Genomic DNA, 14,522 nt, shown 5'->3' on the forward strand with positions numbered 1-14,522 from the left:
CATGTAGTATGTATGTAGCATGCATGTAGCATGCATGTAGTATGTATGTAGCATGCATGTAGTATGTATGTAGCATGCATGTAGTATGTATGTAGTATGTATGTAGTATGTATGTAGCATGCAGTATGTATGTAGCATGTATGTAGTATGTATGTAGTATATATGTAGTATGTATGTAGCATGTAGTATGTATGTAGCATGCATGTAGTATATATGTAGTATGTATGTAGCATGCATGTAGTATGTATGTAGTATGTATGTAGCATGCAGTATGTATGTAGCATGTATGTAGTATGTATGTAGTATATATGTAGTATGTATGTAGCATGTAGTATGTATGTAGCATGCATGTAGTATATATGTAGTATGTATGTAGCATGCATGTAGTATGTATGTAGCATGTAGTATGTATGTAGCATGCATGTAGTATATATGTAGTATGTATGTAGCATGCATGTAGTATGTATGTAGCATGTAGTATGTATGTAGCATGCATGTAGTATGTATGTAGCATGTATGTAGTATGTATGTAGCATGTATGTAGTATGTATGTAGCATGTAGTATGTATGTAGCATGCATGTAGTATGTATGTAGTATTTTTTTTTTTTTTTTTTAACATTTAACACATTAGCCGGATGATGGGACTACTACTGTCCCATCATTGGCTAATGTGTCAATCACTGTCATGGTAGCAGGCATCGCCCGATGGGACTTGTAGTCCCATCGGACGATGCTTGCACAGACCCCCGGACATCAGCACAGCCCCCCGGCAGGCCGGCACAGCCCCCCGGCAGGCCGGTACAGACCCCCACAGGGTGCACAGACCACCGGCAGGCCGGCACAGCCCCCCGGCAGGCCGGTACAGACCCCGGGCAGTCCACACAGCCCCCCGGCAGGCCGGCACAGCCCCCCGGCAGGCCGGCAGAGACCCCCGGAAGGCCCGAAATGACGGCGCATCATGATGCGCACACACCGCGCATCATGATGACGTCAGGCCGTCAATCAACTGAACTTCCGGTTCCGATGCCGAATTCCGATATTGAAAAAATATCGGAAGTCGGTATCGGAATTCCGATACAGCAAGTATCGGCCGATACCCGATACTTGCGGTATCGGAATGCTCAACACTAGTCACCAGCGATCAGCCTAACTATGTCCCAGCGATCCAATCCATGTCGGATCATTGGTGGTATCACTGGGACATCGTTGTGTGTAACCGGGCCTTTACTGAAAGCTCTTCTTGAAAGAGCAAGCAGTATGAGTCTAAAAATAAGCCCCAGTGGTCAGGGTGAAAATTACTATTTTTATTTTTTTTTATTCTTATAAGTTTTGTGAAATTGAAAAAAAACCTCAGTTTAAAAAAAAGTAGTACAAAAACCTAATCTACATAATATAATTTCTGATGATGATGATTATATAAAGTGTGTTAACTGACCCAGTATTAAAATGATCCACCAGACCAAGTTTTAAACCATAATCCTATTTTTAATATTGAAATAGAGAAAACTTTAAATTGATCATTATAGATTACAGTTCTAACCTTTAGAACCAAATATTATAAAATTTGACTATAAAACTAATCAATGTGGTCACAGTGTTAGTCTTTATTAACAACTTCCATTATTGGCTTGAATTTTCTTCACAATAGTCTTTCTTGTGTCCCATGTTTAGATGCATAATATATTTCTATAGTCATAGCTCCCATGTGATTCAGTCCACCTTCTGTATTTTAGCATAAGCCTTTTTGATGAGAAAATTGCACCAATGTTAATTCTGTTTGAAAATCAGGTTTTTATTGAGCTTTAAAACACTGCCATAGTTGGAGAATACTGTTTAATTGTCACTTTGGGACATGTAAGGTGAATGGGTCGTATTTGTGATAGTAGCAGGCTAACTGTACATAGTAGTCCAAATTTTCTGCTTCAAAGTCAATGGAACTTTAACCTACAAGTGACCAAACTAAAGAACTAGATATCCTTCTTGCTCTGTCATTGTTGTTTGCAAGATAAGTATTTTGTATACTGTTCTGTGACATCAGATGAAAGCTGTTCTGCGCTTTTAGTTTTATTGGTTGATGGTTTCTCCTTTTTTGTGTTGTTGGTGGGTAGATCAGACTGAACACTTTTAGTTAAACATGTAGGGGTTCTTGGAGTTGTCTGTGAGAATGTTTCTTCAAATTGTCCTTCTTTTAAACACCGATTGGAGAGAATCTCTTTTTCTTTGGAATTTCTCCATTTCATCCTTCTGTTCTGGAACCAGATTTTAACCTGTAATTATAGAAAAAATTATGAAGTGAGCAGTATGTTAATTAATGTCTATATGTGTATGTATTGTGTTTGGAAACTTGTCCTCTAACATTGAGTTTCCTTATTACAAGGATTCATCTAGAGATGAGCAAATACATTTGATATGAATCGAATTTAAGTAAAATTTTATGAAATTCAAAAGTCTTGGCGAATTTGAACAACTTGCGAAAAACTCTCAGACCCAAACGGGTGAGCTTCTACATTATTCATTGCTGCTACCACATCACATGGTATAGCGGAACCAATCAAGATAGACAATCATAGCCCATGTCCTAGCCATTATTATAGCATAGTCTAGGCAAGAAGAGCAGCACCCATTTTAGGGAGACTTCAGGATAGTGAGAAGAAGTCAGAGATCATATGTCACGAGAGTGTCACAACCTCATAGAAGACCTGGAGTTAGACGGTCATGTCGAGTAATGAATCACAGGTCTTCTTTAGAGAAGGTGTAATTCATGTCCAATTTTATATGGATTTGGTTTACTTTGGTGCTGAGAGGGCTAAGGACTCTTTCCATGTTGGCTGAGACCATACTGTCTTGTTGTTCTCAGCTGCAGCTGTTTTTTTTACTCCCTCTATATATACTGTCTCTGGGTGGTTAGTCCTTGCCAGTGAAAGATTTATCTTCCTGTGCTGTGTGCTAAAGCTAAGTGGTTAGAGTAGAGTTGTTGTAGTAGTTATCTGTAGTTTGTTATAGTACGTGTGTGTTTATCTCCTAGTCCCTATTCCCATTTAGTTTATTCCTCCCCATCCCTATCCTCCTCTCTATTTGTGTTTTTGTATGATAGAGGTTTTCTGCTATCCTTGTTTTGTCTTTGTGTCTTGTTTACCTCACTTTTCTGTCCCATGCCCCATGGTATGGGGGAGGCGATAGATTAGAGTTTAACAGGAGCATAGCAAGGTCGGAGACTCAGGCCTCTCTAACTTCAAGAGTACCCCTGGGACAGGGATACTTAGGGTCCCAGTTCCAAAGACAGTTTGAGGCCCCTGCAACCCCACGGATCTCCCTACCTAGGGCCAACAGAGTACGGCACCTTTGAATATTCCTTCGGCAGACCAGAGAGAGATTACGGACTACACGTACCCTCGGCGTGCAGCTCTAACAGCAGGTACAAGACCTCGTCCTCTTACCTACGGATGGGACCTGATGGCTGTTAACCACCTTTTCTCATTGTATGCACTGACATGTCTTTTGGTATTACTGTATTTTTATCCCCAGATTATATCTTTTGCAGGATAGAGCAGATACACACACTCCCCTGGATCTCAAGCGCCGTTTGGACACATTTTACACTATACTCACTACTTTTTGACAATAGGTGGTAGTTGTCTACCAAACCAGGTAGCCAAGCCCAGGTCTCATGGAGTCTAGCGCCAGTGGTTTTGATTTATTTAAAATTATAGAGTGGTTTACTTGCTCCTACACCAAGCTTATTGAACCCATTCCTGACATGGAAATTTTCCATGTGTGCACTTTATTTTTTTCTTCCTCTTCTTCCAGAAGCCGAAACTTTTATTTTTCTGTCTATTTAGCCATTTGAGGGTTTTTTTTGGCGGTTATGTCCCTTAAAGAAAATGAAAGTTTGTTTGTAATATTAGTGTCAACCTAAAGTGTTCACACATAACATATTTAAATTAGTAGCTTAATCAGCTTCATTTAGGGAGCAACATACTGTTGTGAACTATTAAAGGTAATCCATCACCTGGTTTTTGATAGTCCACATGAGAGGAGCATACTAGGCTGGTTGCTGCAGTTATGATAAAATCCCTGCATTATCTGCTGTCAATCTACCATTTCTCAGAATTTTTATCTCTGTACAACCCTACCGACATCCCCGATTAGTAGTTTTGTACGTACACTGTGGATAGGCAGAAAGCTGCCAATAAGTGGTGGAGGTGTGGTTTTACTAAATGGCAGCGAGTTTACTAGACCTCTAGTAATAATATCACACTGATACAACAGTGATTTTATAAAAACTACAGCAAGCAGCCTAACAAGTGACACATCACTGGAATCAGGGTCTCTGTCTCTAAATTATACTGCTCTGAGATTAGGTGGCAAAAACCTGGTGACAAAATCCCTTTAAAATGAGGTGTAGTAATAAAATTATATCAGCAGCAGTCCCTGTACAGTTACATAGCGTCATTACAGAAACCTGCTAATATTACAATTTCAGGACATAGATTTACAGGTGTAGAAAGTTCAGAACGTTATTACAAGTCACACGACAAACAAATATATTTTTGTGGTAGTATACTGTACCTGAGACTCCTTTAGAGAGAGGTTCATGGCAAGCTTCTTTCTGTCAGCTTTGCTGATGTACTTTTGTTTTTGGAACATTTTCTCAAGTGCCTTTCGCTGTTCATCAGAAAACACTGCTCTCCTTAAGATTACTCTTCTTGTTTTGGTGTTTGAACCTTTTGGTAGAACATGAGCTTCATGTTCATTTCCTTATCAAAGCAAAAAGAGAGTCAACAAAATCAGTAAGTTTATTGTTAATGATGAATTCCCTTTGCTTGAAGGAAATTGGCAGAGTATGAATTCACCCTTAGCATTAATTATCACTAAATTATGAATTTACATAACTGTTCAGTGCAAAACATTACTAGACCGACTAAAATGTAATGTAACAAAATAGGTAAAAAGTTAAGGAGGGGAATACTTTTGCAAGCCACTGTACATTGCCTTTGATAGGGACTGTTATATTAGTATAAATTAGCATTAAATTTATCACTGTAATATCACCATTAACATATGCGCAATCTAACTATTCTAATTGGAGTAGGTCCAAATCAGTGTCAGTAGTAGTGAATGTTAGATGATGCAATTTTCATGTAATAATACAACATTCGCCCCTTCATGTGATAGCACAGTGTCCTGCTTAATCCATTAGAAGATGCCTTTTGCATAAATTGAAACAAATTGGTGTGAACAAGCCCTAATAAATTGCTCCTTACAGTTGCAGCGAGAAGTGTCTCCTTAAATGTGTACAGCGATATTGATTTGACTTTTTGTGGTGGACCACCATGGAGTGAGGAAAAGGTTTAGTCATGGTTTTCATTTTTCTATTGTCATTCATTGCCTCCTTGTTAAATGGCCAATTAATAGGACACTCTGGAAGCCGTGCATCAGTCTGGGTTAATAAACAATCCTGGCAGTTGATAATGTGACCTATGTATTCAACCAGTTTCTCTATCTACTCATCTCACGCTTTTAATCCCTTTTCAGGTAGTGGAGGTTACAGGAGAAGATGAGCTTTAGAGAGTCTATAAAAGTCATTTTCATTCACTGCTTTATTTTTCACTCAAGTGTTTAAATGCTGTTCAGAGGTCCCATTGGAATGTGACAGAGGATAAAGGATTGTATATAGTTCTATGCGTCATGGTTGTACAAAAGGGCAAATGACCCTTGCCGAGGCCTTTTCAGCATGAAATGGTCCCCAAAGTTCATCTGCTCGGTGAAAAATTGTGGTTAAGTCGCGTGTGGATGAGTAAAGAGAAAGTCCCAATTGGTCACGGCACTGTCATCCATTTTAATGCGACCCCAGCACTGTAAGATGCTCTGTGGGAAAGTATCGGCCCCCTTCAGAGCGGCTTATATGCTTGAGCTCATTAAACTATCACCATTTATTGCCTGACTTGTCCCAAACTATTCCCTTTAACAACTGATGAACTTTATTAAAGAAAAAGAAATTACCCCACATTGTCGCCAAGAAAGCAACATCTGAATCTTTAAGGTTCTTCAATAAGACTCCAAATATTAAAATCATCTCCATGTGATTGTTTGGGTCAGAAAATGTAACATATTAGAGTCATTTTTTTTAAAACCATCAATTTTGCATTACAATTGTAGTTTTATTTGCAGAATTTGTATTATTCTTTTTGGCCACCTTTTTATTATTTTTATGCAGGGCCTAGTTTGAATTATTTAATAATATTTTAAATTACAAATATAATAATTTGCTATCTATAGTGTGATCTAGATCATTTCTATATGACTTTTATTATACTGAGTTAATTTAATAAAGTATTCGTTTAAGCCTTAACATCACATCAAGCATTGTGTCAATGATGAAGAAAGCAAGAGTTCCAGATATTTTGGGAACAAGAAAGCTATTAGCCTCTTGTATGGCTGGTTTAGTTTCCATTGGGACATTTTCAATTGTTCGGCTCCTATATGGGATAAATCTTCAGAAGGGACATTGAATTAGACCGCTGCAATTTCTCTTAGGAATTAGTGTCTCACTATTGCATCACCAATTAGCTTTCTAGGACCCATTAAATCCTGCTGCTCTGGTTTACAAAATAACTGAAGCATTACTGATGAAGCATAAAGACTTACTTGGAAAAGCAGTGGGGGATGTTGGGTGCTGACAGGACCTACCACAGCAGGCAGCGTAGAATGGCAGAGATTGTAGATAGAAGTGTTTAGAAACACCTGCAAAAGTACAAATGAGTACAAAAACCTTAACATGACCCACGGAAAGAAACTTCATCTACTTGAAAAAGTGACAAAATAATCAGAATGATTCAAAATCCACTAAACATTAGTAAAGGATTACATAATAACATAGTAACATAGTAATTAAGGTTGAAGGAAGACTTTAAGTCCATCTGTTTCAACCCATATCCTATCCTAACTTACCCTAACATGTTAATGCAGAGAAAGACAAAAAAACCCATGTGGCAAACAGTAAGCTTCACATTGGGGAAAAAAATTCCTTCCCGACTCCACATACGGCAATCAGACTAGCTCCCTGGATCAACACAATATTAAGGAAACTAGTGTATATACCCTGTAATATTGTACTTTTCAAGAAAGGCATCCAGTCCCTTCTTAAGTTTTAGTAGGGAATCACTCATTGACTTTTTTTTGTTTAGACGCAATGGTTTTCATGTTTAAAAACTAGTTTATGCTTGTTAATTTAGTAATGAAAGTGATATTAAATGCCAAATGTATGTTTGTATGGTCCATAATGCTTATTCGGGATCACCATATTCCATAGCACAGTATACTTACATAAGCAGTAGATCTGTTATCTAACTACCGGATTTGGCTAACCCTTGTTATCCAACAGAAAGTCATGCCAGAAGAATGGGCCATAGTCACTCTTAAAAAACACTACCTTTCTAATAAGTCAGTTTATGATATTTACATCTAATTCATGCACTTCTAAATCTACCCGCTCAACCTATGTGCTGTTAATGTGAAGTGGATATATCAAGGACAAACAATAGCACATCCATAAAATGATAGGCTACATCAGAACATTAAGTAGGGGGTGCATTGGCACATAAACATCATCCGGTTTAGGAATCACATACTCAGCAAGCATGTAGATGCATTTGGCTGTATAGTAGATTCCATTGCTACATTATTCTTATTATCCAGTAATGGCCATTTACTAGATAAAAGGACATGGATCTGTAGTGCATTGGCAGAATACACAAGCTGCCATCAATAGTGGGGGAGATTTAGTAAGAAAATATGCTAGGATTATGCACCAAATATTGCTATAAAAAATGGAGATGGCATTTTCAAAATTCAGAAAAACAAATTTTAGACACTTTTTATCAGCTATCAGGACAATTTTGACATGTAGAAGTATGTAGAAAAAGAACATGGATCATAAAAAGTCCCAAGATGTGCACAATTCTGGCAGAAAACATTAATATATCAGTTTGACTATCATGTGGTAGCATAAAGGAGATAAACTTGCCATAACTAATGGTGTTACGCCAATGCCTTTTCCATCACCAGTTCTTCAAGACAGGCCCCTTTTCCAAAATATAGAGTAGAACATACCCACTCCTCGTGACCTTGATACCTATACCTAACTCTTAAAAAATCCTATATGTGTCATGTCCTTTTTCATGAGATGACATACCTTTTGCATATCTCGCAACTTAGCTTTTGGACTTACAACTAAATTGTGCCTTCTCTAAAATCAATACTAAAATATAGAGGCCCTGATTTATTAGCACTGATGTTTTGAATGCCATATTGATGATGAGTACACTAGAGAAATAGGCAACAAATTCATTACGAGACATGCATCTCTTAATGAATTTGGTACATCTTTCAGCTAAATTGGGCCCCTATAAAAAAAGTACTCCTCAGAAACTGGAAAACACTTCTGTCATAATTTACGTCACTTTTGTGGTGTAAGCTATAATGTACTTGATGGTTGTCCTTGTCCTTTCCTCATCCTGGCTAAGCTCTGACAATTTTTTTTAAAATGAATCTGGCATAAAAAAAAGCCAAACGTTGAATATTTTTGTGCAACTGTAAGTTTCATATGAAACGACCCCTCAAAAATTAATCTTGCTAGTTTAAAACACCTGTTCCCAACCTCTCCATAGATCCTTCCTCCCTATCTCTCATTACATCCTGGGAAACTATTTAGAGGGTAATGTTATGGATACCCAAGCTACAAATAATCAGTAAAAAAAAACAACTCAGCTTGTATTTTCATACTTTTTTTTGCTCTAAATAACCTCATTTTGGGGGATACGCATATCTTAACCAACCAAATCTGTTAAACATCATTCAAAGCCTATGTCACAACTTCATCTTTTTCTACACTTCTTTTTTACACGTCACATCTATCAGGGGCACAGTTTCTCCAATGAAAAACTTTGAAAGCAAACCTACCCCACTCCTCCTTCTCCAAGTTTCCAGAATGGATAACTAAGTTCCACCATATTTGCTGACTTTAGAAAATTGCAGATACACCTGCAAATTTAAAAACATGTGCAAGTGCAAACTATAGGACATGTTTTTTGGGAGGCGATGACAAAAGGAAATAACATTTAAAAAAAAGAAACTTGGACATTTGGAATATAATGAAGTGGGAAATTTAATGAATGGCAATTCATGTTCTGTTGATTAATAAATATATTTCGTTATCACATAAAAAAAAGATAAATGTAGAGTCACCAAACATACCGGATCCATATACTGTATACAGTAGGGGAAAGAAGTATTTAATCAGCCACCAATTGTGCAAATTCTCCCACTTAAAAAGATGAGAGAGGCCTGTAATTGACATCATAGGTAGACCACAACTATGAGAATCAAAATGAGAAAACAAATCCAGAAAATCACCTTGTCTGATTTGGCAAGATTTATTTTGCAAATGATGGTGGAAAATAAGTATTTGGTCATTAACAAAAGTTCATCTCAATATTTTGTTGTATATCCTTTGTTGGCAATGAGAGTTTAAACTTTTTCTGTAAGTCTTCACAAGGCTGGAACAAACTGTTGGTGGTATGTTGGCCCATTCCTCCATGCAGATCTCCTCTAGAGCAGTGATGTTTTGGGCTTGTCGCTGGGCAACACGGATTTTCAAATCCCTCCAAAGGTTTTCTATGGGGTGGAGATCTGGAGACTGGCTAGGCCACTCCAGGACCCTCTTATGCTTCTTATGAAGCGACTCCTTGTGCTTGGGATCATTATCATACTGAAAGACCCATCCACATTTCATCTTCAAAGCCCTTGCTGATGGAAGGAGTTTTGCACTCAAAATCTCATGATACATGGTCCCATTCATTCTTTCATGAACATGGATCAGTCATCCTGGTCCCTTTGCAGAGAAAGATCCCCAAAGCATGATGTTATCACCCCCATGCTTCACAGTAGGTATGGTGTTCTACTTTGGTTTCATCAGACCATATGACATTCTCCCAATATTCTTCTGGATTATCCAAATGCTCTCTAGCAAACTTCAGATGGGCCCAGACATGGACTGGCTTAAGCAAGAGGACATGTCTGGCACTGCAGGATCTGAGTCCCTGGCAGTGTATTGTGTTACTGATGGTAACCTTTGTTACGGTGGTCCCAGCTTTATGCAGGTCATTCACAAGGTCTCCCTGTGTGGTTCTGGGATTTTTGCTCACCATTCTTGGGATCATTTTGACCCTCGGGGTGAGATCTTGCATGGAGCCCCAGATTGAGGGATTTTATCAGTGGTCTTGTATGTCTTCCATTTTCTTATTATTGTTCCCACAGTTGATTTCATCACACCAAGCTGCTTGCCTATTTCAGATTCAATCTTCCCAGCCTGGTGCAGGTCTGCAATTTTGTTTCTGGTGTCCTTCGACAGCTCTTTGGTCTTCACCATAGTGGAGTGTGGACTGTGACTGTTTGAGGTTGTGGACAGGTGTCTTTTGTACAGATAAAGTTAAAGCAGGTGCCATTACTACAGGTAATGAGTGGAGGACAGAGGAGTCTTTTTAAAGAAGAAGTTACAGGTCTGTGAGAGCCAGAAATCTTGCATGTTTTTAGGTGACCAAATACTTATTTTCCACCCTAATTTGAAAAATAAATCTTGCCAAATCAGACAAGGTGATTTTCTGGATTTGTTTTCTCATTTTAACTCTCACAGTTGTGGTCTACCTATGATGTCAATTACAGGCCTCTCTCATGTTTTTAAGCTGGAGAACTTTTTTCCCCACTGTATGTCATGTCACACTTTAATCATTTCAGCTTGTACAAATATCTTCTTGTATTTGTTAAGCACACAATCCTTAATAAAATATTGGATACTATATAAAATATTTTGATATAATATAAAGAGCATATTTACACAAATATATTTAGACATGTAGATTGATAGGTAATAGTATAATATGTGAATAGATAGGGTCAGTCTCTCCTTTTTTAATTTGCAGTTCATATAACATAACTGTCAATAAAGAAAATTAAGTTAAAACAGAAAATGTGTATATAGTTTTATTCTTTCAATAATGAAACATTTTACAGTATTACAAGTATATATTTATATATTTATATATATATATACATATATATGCGCACACTATGAACTTGAAACTTTGCCACGAGTCAATAAAGTCCAAGAGTTTATTTCATCCTTTTGGCGTGCTGCCTCCATTTGTATGTTTTAACCATCAGGTTTGGCAATTATCTGCGAGGCATGGCATTCAGACATTTTTTGTCCTTGGATTATTTATATATATATATATATATATATATATATATATATATATATATATATATATATAATATAATAAATAGTTTGTCTTGAAAATTTTAATCTGACAAAAATAATGCATTTTTATGGGAACATGTATTAACTTTGAAAAGTTCACAAGCAAAGTTTTAACAGAAAAGGTTATGTCACTTTGACATAGTGATTAAGAAAGGTTAACCATGTCAAGTGAAAATTGGAACTTCAGCAAAAACTTTCTAATGTCATCTTGTTTTTGCAGGATAATGTGCCCGTCCACAAGCCTCGCAGTGCCCTGCAAGACTCAATGAACTCAGACTTGAAATTGCCGATCTTTCACCATATCCTCTTGTTTTGACCCCCATCTGCTTATTATTTATTCTCAAAACTCAAAAAACTTAAGGGAAGGATGAAAACTTTCGCCAAACCAGATGGTAATTGATGCTGTGAATTTGTGATTTGCGGAACAGGAAAACAATTTTTTTCCAAAGGGTTAGAATTACTTTTTGATCGATGCACTAAATGTATAGACTTGAAAGGTGATTATATTGAATTAAATAGTTTTACTTCGAAAGTGCGTTTTTTTTTTCTAGGTGAGGCCAACTATATATAAATATCACCTCGCATATATCATCAAATTTCACATTTATATGAAATAAAATAAGAATCTATGTATATGGATAACATACTGAAATGCTAAATATTTTAATGTAAGTAGTTACGTATCATTATATTAGAATCAAACCTACAATGACAAACCCACTATCACACTCATTGGGGTCTACAGATTTCACATGCCAGTACACTGGAGATTACCGGGTAATTCTACATAGAAAGTGCCAGGTGATAAGAAACACATGGTCATGGTTCATTCTCAAAGCTCTGTCTACAAGCGTACAATTATCACAAGAACAGATGGTAAGTGCCAGATGATGAACCGGCTTGTTTCCTGAAAATAGTAAATCATCTTCTTATTAATTAATCATATTATTGTTTAATTAGGTGTGAATTCTTTGGCCACTCACATCACACTTTGAATTGTGTGACTTTCCAGCAGTAAGTTGAACCCGCACTAATAAGTGTAACTATAGATTACCACCCTAATTGAAATATAAAGGCCGTATCTATAATATACTGCTGGAGGGAAGTTTAATGCATTTTATACACAATTATTATATATCAGATTGTCATAATTCTGCAAGACAGAAGCAAACACTGTGACATTTTCATCCTGTCATAACAACAGCACCGAGTCAGAATATTATACAATGATTGCATACTCCATTAGCTTTTTATATAAGACTCCATTTTCATTACAAAATACAGATGACGACTTAGCAACTTATCAAAGCAGAACATACCTGCGTTGGAGAGTAGATTAGCTGTTTGGGGATATTGAAGCTTCAGGGCATCTGATGGATTAATGAGGTGCAAAGCCCATGTTGTAGGATATGTACCTCCCAAGGGGCTAATTTGCTCCGCTGTAGGACACAGGGATCCTGGCAAAGTGCTGCAAGCCACAGGAACATACTTCATAGCAGGCTGCTCAGCATCCTTCAACAGATTTTCTATTAGGAAACTTCTGCCTGTACCTCTACAGCCATGAGGGTCCCTGGTGTGATGGGCTGATGGATAATGTGCCATCAGGTCCCAGTTTACAGCATGGGATGACAAAACTGTAGGCATCATCCTCTAATCACAACCAAACTTCTTTGCAGGACTCCAAATGTGGCCTTGATCAGAGCAGAGTTTATGGTGACCAGCCTTGGTTTGTAAACAGGGGGATGTCACTAAAATAGTTGCAGTTTCAGATGAAGCTCCATGAACAATTCATTGAGATTAGAAAAGGAGCTCTTCAGGGGGAAGGTGTGTCCAGTTCATTCATTCATTCATTATGCCAAGAGGGTAAGTCATGGACAACAATTAGCTGCTGTTCATGGATAGTATGCAGGAGCTGCGATATTGAGTTCTGCATAATAGGAGTTGCTCTTCTATACCGGAACAGGCATATACACAGTTATTGCACACGTTGTTGAATTTGTGAAGTACATCGACTTTGTTATATGCATGGACAGGACTAAATTCGTTAATGTAAAGAAATGATAAGTTTAAACATTTTTAACATGCTGGAGAGCACATTTTGGCCTGAATAGTTTGTTATCCATACATCTTGTTTGCAACAAAAAGGATCCACTTGTTCAGGAGATTTACTTTACATTCAGGACCTATGCACAGCAAAGTTTTCTGCAAGGGATTGTATTCAACAGAAAATAATCTATACAAGATAGTGTAAGGATATAGGCAAAAGGACTAAATATGGGTTTTATTGTTTAATTTCTACACAATTGGTGGACAATGGATTTGTTATTTAATCAATAATGTAATTATTTTGAATTATTTAACTCAGAGAACAATCAATACTATGCAAACATGACCTTGCATTCATTTGGAGCTACTTTTTAACCTAACACTCATGTAACTTTCCCTACTGCTCTACCAATTGTCAAGAATACTAGAGTTTAAGCTATAAGGACAACATCTGATTGGCTCCAAATTTATTCTGCAGAAGGACAATTATACCAAACATACAACCAATGTCATTATGAACCATCATCAGCGTAAACAACAAGGTATTTTGGAAGTGCTGAGATGGCTCCCACAGCCTTGATCACAGTCTCAGATCGAGTCTATCTAAGAACATAACAAACTAGAAGGATTTGTGCAAGCCTTCATCTACACAAGATCTGTGGTTAGTTTTCCAAGATGTTTGGATAAAACAAACTATTAATGCTTCTATTTTTTAAAACATTCTTACATTGCAGCAATCTTTCGACACATACCTAAAACATTTGCACAGTACAGTATATGCATATACAGAATATTAGAAGCCTGTATACAGATAGAAATATACAGTGGATACGGAAAGTATTCAGACCCCTTTAAATTTTTCACTCTTTGTTTCATTGCAGCCATTTGGTTAATTGTAAAGAGTTCTTTTTTTCCTCATTAATAGACACTCTGCACCCAATCTTGACTGAAAAACACAGGAATATAGAAATTTTTGTAAATTTATTAAAAAAGAAAAACTGAAATATAACATTGGTCATAAGTATTCAGACCCTTTGCTCAGTATTGAGTAGAAGCACCCTTTTGAGCTAGTACAGTCATGAGTCTTCTTGGGAATGATGCAACAAGTTTTTCACACCTGGATTTGGGGATCCTCTGCCATTCGTCCTTGCAGATCCT

General features: G+C 37.2%; 1 protein-coding gene across 1 annotated transcript; it reads right to left on the reverse strand.

The window, feature by feature from the left end:
- Positions 1–1,524: 1,524 nt before the first annotated feature.
- On the reverse strand, positions 1,525–12,962 carry DBX2 (developing brain homeobox 2). The gene is made up of 4 exons (XM_073573660.1): positions 12,638–12,962; positions 6,650–6,745; positions 4,571–4,758; positions 1,525–2,268 (listed from the first exon to the last, which is right to left on the reverse strand). Exons 1-4 carry the CDS (start codon positions 12,960–12,962, stop codon positions 1,990–1,992), a joined length of 888 nt encoding a protein of 295 aa, XP_073429761.1. The 3' UTR covers positions 1,525–1,989.
- Between the last annotated feature and the right edge of the window lie 1,560 nt (positions 12,963–14,522).

The sequence above is a fragment of the Dendrobates tinctorius genome, unplaced genomic scaffold, assembly GCF_039654945.1.
Source record: "Dendrobates tinctorius isolate UK_male_01 unplaced genomic scaffold, ASM3965494v1 ptg000035l, whole genome shotgun sequence".
In the NCBI taxonomy this organism is placed as follows: domain Eukaryota; kingdom Metazoa; phylum Chordata; class Amphibia; order Anura; family Dendrobatidae; genus Dendrobates; species Dendrobates tinctorius.

Excerpts from the sequence above, each read along its gene's own strand:
- DBX2 (XM_073573660.1), bottom strand. The coding sequence starts at position 12,962 with ATGCCTACAGTTTTGTCATCCCATGCTGTAAACTGGGACCTGATGGCA. Across the intron at positions 6,746-12,637 it reads TAATCTACTCTCCAACGCAG|GTGTTTCTAAACACTTCTAT; the intron begins GTATGTTCTGCT and ends GTACTTTTGCAG. Across the intron at positions 2,269-4,570 it reads TCTCTCTAAAGGAGTCTCAG|GTTAAAATCTGGTTCCAGAA; the intron begins GTACAGTATACT and ends CTATAATTACAG.